Source organism: Protomyctophum bolini, assembly GCF_963924005.1.
Source record: "Protomyctophum bolini genome assembly, chromosome: 12".
Lineage (NCBI taxonomy): Eukaryota > Metazoa > Chordata > Actinopteri > Myctophiformes > Myctophidae > Protomyctophum > Protomyctophum bolini.
Genome location: NC_137873.1, coordinates 9,435,205 through 9,445,660, shown reverse-complemented (window position 1 = coordinate 9,445,660; position 10,456 = coordinate 9,435,205). Strand labels below are relative to the sequence as shown.

Here is a 10,456-nt window from a genome sequence, read left to right as displayed (position 1 = left end):
AATTAGGCTCAAACAGGTCCTCTGGTTGGACCGTGGACTTCGTCACAGCCCACAAACCGCTATCCCCTGCCCACCACTTCTCTCCCCGCCCCTTCCTCTCCTAAATAACATGTTCGTGATGCTGCTGTAACTGTAATAATGGATGCTAAAGATCGATCAATCTGCTCTGTTGTTAGCTGTGTCGATCGACACAAGTCTTTACACCATCTCCCAGCAGGCCTAAATGAAGACACACGCTCCAGGTGGATGAATTTTATTTTTGATGGCAATGTTCCACCAGTGATTTCAAAGAAGCGTCTCTTGGTGTGCGCTCATCATTTCACAACAGAAAGTTTTTCAAATCTTGGTCAATTTGAGAGTGGATTTGCTAACAAACTTCTTTTGCAACAAGGAGCAATACCAAGTGTTCGTGTCCCAATCCCAAATGTAAGTATTTATATCGCAATGCTTTATGTTAAGTTTTTGTGCAGTACTATATTTGAATATCAATGTTGTCAAATAAATTAAATAAGAGAGCACAAGCCAACTCTTCCTGTTTACTTCCTGGTTGAGAGCTAGCAAATACTTCAGAATAAGACCTCGGTCAATTCAGTAAAAAGTGTCAGTAAAAACATCCCGTTGAAACTGTTCTACAAGAAGAAATTCTAATAAACCCGTTATTGGAGATAAGTTGTATTCGTTTCCTTGCCGTTCGTTAACTTCGCATCACCAGGCTTGAGGCTTTCCACAGCCGTTCGCCACAACATTTAGGGCTTGTGTGTCCACAATCTGGCAACATGGTTCAACGTCAACATGTGACCACGCAGCTGCAGAAGATCACCTCTGGTGGAGCTAACTGTTACACGTGCATGTGTTTACATCTGATTCATCATCCGAAATTAGTTTCTTTCCCTCGTTAATTGGACTCTGTAACACCATGGCATCTGGAGTTCATCGCTGTTCAGTTGTTGGCTGCAAGGACTTTGGCCTCTCGAAACACACAGTCCCTGCTCAAGAGGATATTAAATCGAAGTGGATTGATTTTATCTTTGACGGCAACGTTCCCGCTAAAATGCCCGCTAAGATGTTTGTGTGCATAAATCACTTTTCTCTGGATTCATATGAAAACATTGGCATGATCAGGGCTGGTTTTTCAAGGAAATGGTTGTTGAAACCGGGAGCAATACCAACAATCCGTCTCTCAACTGTAAGTCTAACGCCTTTGTGTATTGTGGAAAGGTCCCGGGGTCCTCCAGAGAAAAAGTTTGTTGACAACCGCCGCCATTACTGGTTTTCACAATGTCTAAAGTCTTAAATCATCCCATACTTGTGCGGTAGGTATCAACCAATTATTACACATAGTCCCTGACTCCCTGCTCAAGAGGACTTTAAATCGGAGTGGTTTAATTTTATTTTTTTTAACGGCAGCGTTCCTCCACTCCCTCCAGTGATCAAGCAAATTATTTCTGTGTGTCAATCACTTTACGGTGGATTCTTATGAAAACTTGGCGAGTTGGCGATGCATACGGCTGGTTTCGCAGTAAGCAGGCGTTTGAAGCGGGGAGTAATGCATTGCCAACCGCTCTTCACAGATTAATCACAGAATTAAACAGAGCCATTATGCTGCCTGGGGTGTTTTGTTTTTCTGCAGACACCCTCCTCTTCTATCGGTTTATTGGCAGTTGCCAAACCATTTAATGTGCGTTACCGTCACCAACTGGACTGGAGTATTCCAAAACGATCTTTTTCTATTTCAAAATAATCCCATTCAACTCATTGTCCGCTCTGTTATATGTCTGTCTCATCAGTGATGCAAATAACCTGCATCCTAAACACAGCACTGGGCATCGTCACAGCCTCAGGTAGAGTTGCATTAAATATTTTCACAATTTTGGCACACTTAAATTGAGACAATCGTGTTACTCTGCCTGATCTGTAGCCTCTCGGAACCCCCAGGGACTTGTAGGGCTACCTGACCTGAAGACACAGGTACTTCCCAATGTGAATGTTCATATGGTGTGTGTTCAGTGATGCAAATAGCCTGCATCCTACCTTAGTAGACTCACTAAATTGAGAGAGGACACAATCATGTCACCCTCTGGGGGTCCTGGGATGCAATACTGTACTCTAATGTTGTTGAAGTAGCCTTGCCGAGCCATGAGGCCCATAGGGCAGAAGCCTATCTCCTGTTTCTGTAGCGTGAGGCAGCTTGATGTACAAGTACACCCCCTGGACATGGCGCTAGTATGTCGCAGGGACTTACCCCCAATCCAACCCTTGATGCTGAGTGTCAAGCAGGGGGGCATTGGGTTCCATTTTTACAGTCTTTGGTATGACCCGGCCGGGGATTGAACCCCAACCTCCCAGTCTCAGGGCGGACACTCTAACCACAAGGCCACTGAGCTGGTATGTTGTTGAAGTAGGAATCATAAAATGTCCCTGGGGCTCATCTCCCCAGGGACATTTTATGAGTCCTACTTTGGGTCCCAGGGGTGGTCTTTTAGAATCTTTTAAATTCTAAAAGACCACCCCTGGGTCCCACCATCCTAGGACCCATTACATTGAAAACCTATTTACATCACTGCCTCCTATAAAGTCGGAGACTCGGAGTAGGCGTGAATCCCTTCCTCTCTCAGGATAATGTCCAGATCCTCTCCACTGACATCCATCGCACCCAGAAATGTTCTTGCATCCAAAATAATCGTAAATTCGTAATCCTTTATGATTTGCCTTTTATCTCCCCCGCACAATTAATCACCATGGTTGGCAATAAATGCCAGAAATATTTTCTTGTCCATGTAGATACCCCGCTCAGCTCCATTTCACCTTTCCCCCCGCTTCCTGTTCAGCCTGTCGTGAAGCCATCCTTTCATTGATTGCTCCCCTCCACTCTCTCCACTGCTTCAGCGTATGACGATGACGTCTTTCCTGCTTTACTCACTTCAATCTCCTTCTTTTTCCTGGGACACTGTGACGAACCTACGTAATGTTCAACTTCAGTGCAGGGCCTGAGTTGGGACCCCCTGAGGGGTCGCGGCCCACGGGTTGAGAACCCCTGTCCTAACGTACCCTGTCTCCAAAGTAACCGTACCATTCTTGTCTCTTGGCATACACCGTCAACATAATTAACAAATGCTCCTTTCTTCACTGACAGTGGTACACCACTTATTACTCCCTTTCTTCAACTCTTCAACGAATAGATTTTATCCATAGCGTTGTACATCTGATCCTTGTTTTTGCATTCTACTATGACCATCCCTCTTCTACCAACTCTCACTGAGTTCACTTCTTCAATCTTTCCGACAATCAACTTTCTCACAGTATGTGGATCGCTGAAGAGGCCATCAATCTGTTTCTCTGCTACCATCCCTATTACATATTCATTCACTTCCTTCAGTTTCCTTTCTTTCTTTTCGATTTCTTTTTCAATCCTCTTTTATCTTCATCCTCACTGACAGATGAATATTCCAAATCCATTAAAAAATGCCTGGAGGAGGGAGCTATCGTCGGGCACAACGGTGCTCATTGGCTGCGAGAGGTGCGGAGCTGTCGTGGCGAGGAGTGCCTCCAAAAGCTATAACTATTTTGAACGCTGCATCGCCGGGTGACCATTTATTTAACATCTTTTTAGGCCAGTTTAGAAGAAACTGGCCTAAAAAGATTCCTTTAACAATGCTGCAGAAACTATCTCCAATTAGTAATGATGCAGGGCATTCAAATAATATGTAGCTTATGTTTTGTGCTGATACATTAGTGAATGTATCCAGGCATTCATTGATATTGTTTTCATTGTCTTTTTCTCTCCAATAGAGTTCATCACAACAAGAAAACACCCACAGCCAAGGTTACAGCACACCTCACATGTTGAGAGCTGAAGAGCGTGACAAGGTTATTATCATTAACGACAACTATAATGGATACTAGATGTGATTTTAAAAACGTGTGTGTGTGTGTGTGTGTGTGTGTGTGTGTGTGTGTGTGTGCGTGTGTGTGTGTGTGTGTGTGTGTGTACAAACACTAGATTATGTACAATGAAAGTGTTAAATTGCTTTATATTGTGATAGTACTCATTAGCATAGAGCTTTTGAGTAACCAGAAAATGCATTTTCAGGTTGAGATGCCAATTTTATCCAATCAGGAGAGAACTGGATGAATTTGGAAGTGATCACACAAAGAAATGAGCAGAGAAAACTGGAACTATATCAAATTGAAGCTGATGTAGGCCTATTAGTACTTTCTCCATATTGGCTGAAGATTTCTCACCCACCTGAAAATGTATTTTCAAATTAACACTATAGCAATGCTTACTAGTATCAATGTAGTGCTCTAACGATGTTGCCGAAATGCTCTGCAACTAATGATGCAGTCAGGGCATGTTTTACATGAATGAATTTATTTATTGTTGTTTACATTGTATCTTTCACCAATAGTGTTCATCCCAACAAGACACCCACAACCAATGTTACAGCACACCTCTCATGTTGAGAGTTGAAGACCGTGACAAGGTTAGTATCATAGAAGAATCATCAAAGAAAAGATACTATATGTTGTGGCTGTACAGGCTAAGCCTGGGAGATAGAAACCTGTGTGACACACAAACTAAACTGACTGAATGTCCAAACGAAAGCTCAAGTTTAAAAATGCTTTACTTCAGTGTCACCAAATATTAAAATACAATTTCCCAATAAATATGTAATATGTGCAAAGAAATAAATTAAATCATGAGCAAAAATGCAGTCAACAAAAATGATCTCTCCCAGTTACATATGGATACTGAATTACAGGTATTACTATACTGACCTTGTTGTCTATGCAAACAGCTGTTTGTGCAGTTCAATTTTGCACATTATACATTAATGCTACTACTGCCTACATGTGCAGGACGCAAGCTATAGACTATGAGGGTACCAGTAGATCCAGGGGCGGAGCTACCGGGGGGGTGAGGGGGGTGGTCACACCCCGGCCCGGACCTCCGGGGGGCCCGGGCTGTCAGATGATCGATTGACGATTTTTTTACACAGTCACTCATGACTGATAAAACCAGCGGGCCCCCACGAATCCCGCAATTAACCAGATACAGAGCTAAATATAGCCTATAATAGCCTACACTTTAGCAACATATCATGTCTGATGAGAATGTACTGCGCTGGACTGTAAAAGCACCGTGGAGTCTGTCTCACACTCTCTCCAACAGACATCCCAGCCACGCTCCAAAAGTGCAAGTCTCTCTCTGACGCCCTGTGGAAGTCCCTTCCGCAGCCCTCTGGTGATATTCTCACTCCCGTGCGCGGGTTTTCAAATCCCAGCAAAGAAACAAAACCACGTAACTACTCACCAACACAAAGCCTGCTAGACCTTGTTAAAAGTCTATTTTCGTATCTGGGAAGCGTCTCAGGTCCCCAGCTTCTCTAAAATACACTTTGTGCCATCTTAATAACGCAATGTACCCTGCATTTTACCGGGCAGTCATTTCTTCTACTATGGCATTTTCGGGTTTTGCCTGCGCCGATCTGGTTGGATTAATTTTATTTAATGATTAAAATAGTGCATTTTATAGAGAAGCTGGGGACCTGAGACGCTTCCCAGCTACGATAATAGACTTTTACCAAGGTCTAGCGGTCCAGGGCTACAAAAGTGGCAGCACCTGTCACTCATTAGTAGGCTAATCACTCTGTGAGAATTTAGTAGTGCATATGTTTGGACTTCCTTTTCTCCACAACGGACTGTTTCGATTCTAAACCCCTTCTTGTTGCTTTTCCCTGTGTGCGATAACTCAGCAATAAGGTGAAACAGAACACAAAGATGAGTAGTAGCCTATTCATTTTTTTTAACACGCAGCACCTCTCTCTCTCTCTCTACGTCTCTCTCTCTCTCTCTCTCTCTCTCTCTCTCTCTCTCTCTCTCTCTCTCGTGTGTGCATTGCTGCGCAATGTCACAGACACAGACGCGATCAACCAAATATAACACTTTCCCTCTATATGTGACTGTGATCAGCTCCTCACACACTATCTACGTCTCTCTCTCGTGTGTGCATTGCATTGACGCGATCAACCAAATATAACACTTTCCCGGCCTCTATCTGTGACTGTGATCAGCTCAGCAGCAACTGTTAACGTCATTATTTTCTCTTCCGTTCGGGGGGGGGGGGGGGGGGGGGTGCTGTTGGGAGTCTGGTTCGGTGAGGCCCGGTCGTGCTGTCTCACCCCCCGGCCCGGCCCAATGTTGTTCCGCCACTGAGTAGATCTACTTAGGTAACACCACTTGCAAAGTTGCAGGGCTTTCCATAAGGGCTAGCTGCCAGCCAAATAACATTTAGAATGTATTATTTTCAAATATCTAAAAAAAACAAACACACAACCTTTACCTTTAGTTTCATGAGAGCAGGCCACCATCACATCTTCTGCACTGATTTCTGACATTTAATTTATTAAGGATGTCTCTTTTGGCCAAACGTGGCAAATTTAACATTGAAATAATAGATATTTCAATGAATGTGTATTGTCCATTCTAAACATACATGTGTAGCTTGCAGGGGTCAGTGTTTATTTATCGACTTCACTTTACTTAAATTTAAAAATTATAATCAATTGGGAGAGGGTGGCAGAGTATTATTGTCTTCATCTGAACTAAACTAAACCTATTCCAATGTGTTCTTAGGATAAGGTATTTCTGCAGTACCAACGCTCCAGGGACATAGGTTGCCAGACTGACAGATCTCTGAGATCTGTTCATTCTGTTGGCACCCAGCTCTCCAAGAACACGCTAGTGCATCGAAGAAGTCAAGGTTTGCCAATTGGATTATTTCTGGTTATTTAATAACTGTTATTTTTGTGGTGTGTTGCCCAAATATCCACTTTCATATTACAGTGTCGTGTGAAAATAGCCAATCAACCAGCTCACAATGTGCTGTGATGTGACACATTGTGGGCTGGTAGATTTGCTATTTTTTGTCCATTTCTAAAAGATTTACAAACATGTAAATGTTTTCTTTCTTTTTTTCATTTGTTGGACATTTTTTTAATTGTTTGTCGAAAATTGTTACGCCAGGTTGAAAGTAGTTAATAAACAGGCTATGTTTTCCAATTAGGTTCTCAGGCAACTGTGAGTGTTGCCATTGGTACAGCAGTCCAAAGACCACCGCCAATCCAGAGCTCAACATTCCGGAAGCCCTTTAAACCCTCTGAAAGAGGGCTGAAACAAGATGATGATCATGGAGTCTTCACTGAGCCTTACATCTTTGGAGAACCTATCTCGACCGAGTCAATGCTATCGTAAGTCGTCTCCGAAGCATAATGATGATAATGGCTAGTTGAATAGAACTAATATAGTACTAGTCTCCACACCATTCACGACCTCTGAAACCTAGAGTCTCGAACTACACCTCTCAACATTTGAGAGAGGAAGCTGTCAACTGTTCGTCATTTCTGTACAAAAAAATATCTTAAAATATCTTTACATTTTAATTTCCATTCTATATATGTTTAGATGATTTTGTGTGTGTATGTTAGTGGACGTGACAGTTTTTTCTCCCTTCATGTGGATATGTTTTTCAGTGAGGAATTTACTATTTTATCTCTTATTCATTGTGCAGACAAGCCTCACCCTCCATAAATGATGTCCCTAAATACATTGTGGATGAATACTGTCTCCTCGAGCTGTTTGAACACTGTCCAGCGTGTGGCTTCATGTGTGAAGTCCAGAAGACTATAAGAGGAACCTTCTTGTCTGTTCATCAGCTGTGCCTCCAATGCGACTTCAGCAGGAACTGGAAGAGTCAACAACTGGAGGTTATTTAAATAGTTAATTAGTATCCATTATATCTTTATTCATGTTTAATATTGATGAGAAAGGAATGTGTTGGATAACACGACACAGTCATGGATAGGTTAAATGTTTTCTTTCATTTTTTATCTCCCCAAGGCTGGAATGATGGCAGGTGGAGATTTTGCTTGTGTGCGTGCATCTGTCTGTTCACAAATAATCTTTACACTTTTTACGCATACTCCCAGTAGGCCAAGGAAGGCACAATGGCACATGTGTTTTATCTTGAATTTATTTACACAATGCTGATTGCTGCATATGCCTGCCTTTTTTTTTTTAAACATCTGTGGTATATTGTGTTACTGTTGGGGTGCAGTTTTCATCAACAAACATATTAGGATGATGATGTTCTAATTATAATATCCTGTTTAGTACATACTACTCAATGGCAATCCGTACCAACCTCCTCAGATAATTGTTTATTTTACAAACTTCCCAACTTATACAGATGGGAACGCTATTGTACCAAGATAACCAAATTAATGTAATGTAACCACAAGAGAATCGTTCCAACTGCAGAGATTACTGATCATCTATTCTCTGTTTTACAGGCAGTGCCCTTGGGTGACCCTCGTAGCTGCACCAGTGATCCAGAGAGTTCTGCTGCCGTCATTACTGAAATAGTTGGCTTTAGTGATGAAAATGATTCCTTCGATGAAGTATCTACTGAGGATGCAGAGACTTCTGTTGCTGCCATTACTGAAATTGTTGGCTTTAGTGATGACAATTGTGAAGTTTCTACTGCGGATCCAGAGACTTCTGTTGCTGCCATTACTGGTTTTAGTGACGAGAATGACTCTTTGGATGAAGGATCTAATGATGAAGAACATCATTCAGACAGTGATTGGGATCCGCTGAAACACCACAATAGCGACAGCGAGCCTATTGCAGATGAGAAACATGAAAAGGATTGCCGCAAACTGAAACGCTGTCCTGAATGTGGAGCTTGTTTCTACAGTCAGACTCACACATGTGAGAACAAAAAGCCCTTTTCTTGTAACATGTGTGGCAAGAGATTCTTAAGTGAGGGTCATCTAAAAGCTCACAGCAAGACCCACGAGGATGGTTACAAGCATGTGTGCAAGTACTGCTTCTCAACTTTCGGAACGAGGTCAGACAAACTTGTCCACGAGCAAAGTCATCCCCCTGCACTGAAGCCCTATCAATGTCCTGACTGTCCAGAAGTGTTTGCCAAGATGCAAGAGCGCAGTGTCCACCTGGTCGGTCACAGGGGCCCCAAAAGAAATATTTGCCTCATATGCAACACAGAGTTTTCAAGTGACCAGCACCTGCAGAGGCATGTAGCTGTCCACACAAAAGTAAAGCAGTTTGTATGTGAGCTGTGCCAGCGCTCATTCACCCAGTCAACCCACCTCAAATCCCACATGCGTGTCCACACAGGAGAGAAACCCTATCAGTGTCAGCACTGTGACAAGTCCTTTAATCACAATGTTAGCCTGAAGAGTCACATCCAGCATTATCATGGACAAGTCCCTGGCCCAGGGGAGAAAGTTCAGATGGAGAAGACAAGTAGGACTGAGTCTGAGGCAGAAAAAGATGAGACAAATGAAATGGAGAGCAATGCTGAGGAGGCTGAGCGAAGTAAGGACACATTGTGTAACCCTGATGAGGAGAAGAAGGAAGAGAAGGTGGGGAGAAGAAGGTATTATAAGCCCTCAGGCAGACCTAAAGGAAGGCCTAAGAAGAATGCAGTGGTCACCTTAAATGATAGACTGCTGTGTGTTAAGAATGAGAAAGGCCAGGGAGAGGGTGACTCAACGGATGAGGAGCAAGAGTATGACAGTGAACTAAGTAAAAGGAAGAGAAGGAAAATGACAGACAGACCTAGACGGAGGCCTAAGAACATGCAGTGAGAGCCAAGGATGTATTAGTGATGATGAGAGAGGCCAGGGAAACGATGAAAAGGTGAGGCTCAATCCCATAAGGAATGAGGGAGAAAAATGCAAAGGTAGAATTCATTGGTCTGGCTGTCCTGCAAATCAGTGGTCCTCAACGTGGATTCCATGGCTAGCCTGATGCGTATTAGAATCGTTGAGAATCACTACTGTAAATTACTTTTTGCTGAAGAATGGCTGATAATTGAAGTTGAAGTCACCCAAAATGAAGTTTGTTCTGGCAGAGGAGACTGCAATAAAGAATATAATATAATATAATATAAAACATGTCTATGGTAGTGTGTATCGTCCTCCCTCATATCTTGAGAACCATCCAACCAATTGACTTGATACACATAGAAGACATAGTTGGAGCGCTTTGTGGACCCTTCCTTTAAATTGTGTGTTTTGCTGACAACCCAAAATTACTAGTGTAGTTAGTGGCAAGTGTGTACGTCAGTTGGATCAGTCGTTAGTTCTCCAGAATTGGCATGTGCTGATTCAAAGAATAATTATGGGAATAACCCACAGATTATGGGCAAACAACTTCTCTTCAAGGTTCAGCACCAGGGGTCTCTGTTTGACTGATGTAATTTGTACCAGATGGCAACAAATACAAATGGCACAACCGTAGGGTCTCTCTCATCTACAGGCAGAGTACAGCTGTACAACCAAGGGTCTCTTTTTCCACAAAGAAAATTACACAGTGGTCTGAGATAATATTATTAAAAAAGACAAATGACAAACATCATTTGTGTTGT

The 10,456-nt window shown here is 42.6% G+C and overlaps 1 protein-coding gene across 2 annotated transcripts; it reads left to right on the top strand.

The window, feature by feature from the left end:
• Nucleotides 1-130: 130 nt before the first annotated feature.
• LOC308325483 (uncharacterized protein) lies at nucleotides 131-10,425 on the top strand. Of its 2 annotated transcripts, none has more exons than XM_080777984.1 (7): nucleotides 131-426; nucleotides 3,790-3,867; nucleotides 4,410-4,484; nucleotides 6,637-6,763; nucleotides 7,067-7,250; nucleotides 7,571-7,766; nucleotides 8,352-10,425. In XM_080777984.1, exons 1-7 carry the CDS (start codon nucleotides 139-141, stop codon nucleotides 9,672-9,674), a joined length of 2,271 nt encoding a protein of 756 aa, XP_080634110.1. In that variant the 5' UTR covers nucleotides 131-138; the 3' UTR covers nucleotides 9,675-10,425. The 2 variants fall into 2 exon arrangements, with proteins under 2 accessions (XP_080634110.1, XP_080634111.1); XM_080777985.1 differs by lacking the exon at nucleotides 131-426 and adding an exon at nucleotides 671-1,186.
• Nucleotides 10,426-10,456: the final 31 nt, after the last annotated feature.

Bases quoted from the DNA above. Each gene is read 5' to 3' on its own strand.
- LOC308325483 (XM_080777984.1), top strand. From the start codon at position 139: ATGGATGCTAAAGATCGATCAATCTGCTCTGTTGTTAGCTGTGTCGAT. The intron at 427-3,789 runs GTAAGTATTTAT...TCTCTCCAATAG, and splicing joins TTCGTGTCCCAATCCCAAAT to AGTTCATCACAACAAGAAAA. The intron at 3,868-4,409 runs GTTATTATCATT...TTTCACCAATAG, and splicing joins GAGCTGAAGAGCGTGACAAG to TGTTCATCCCAACAAGACAC.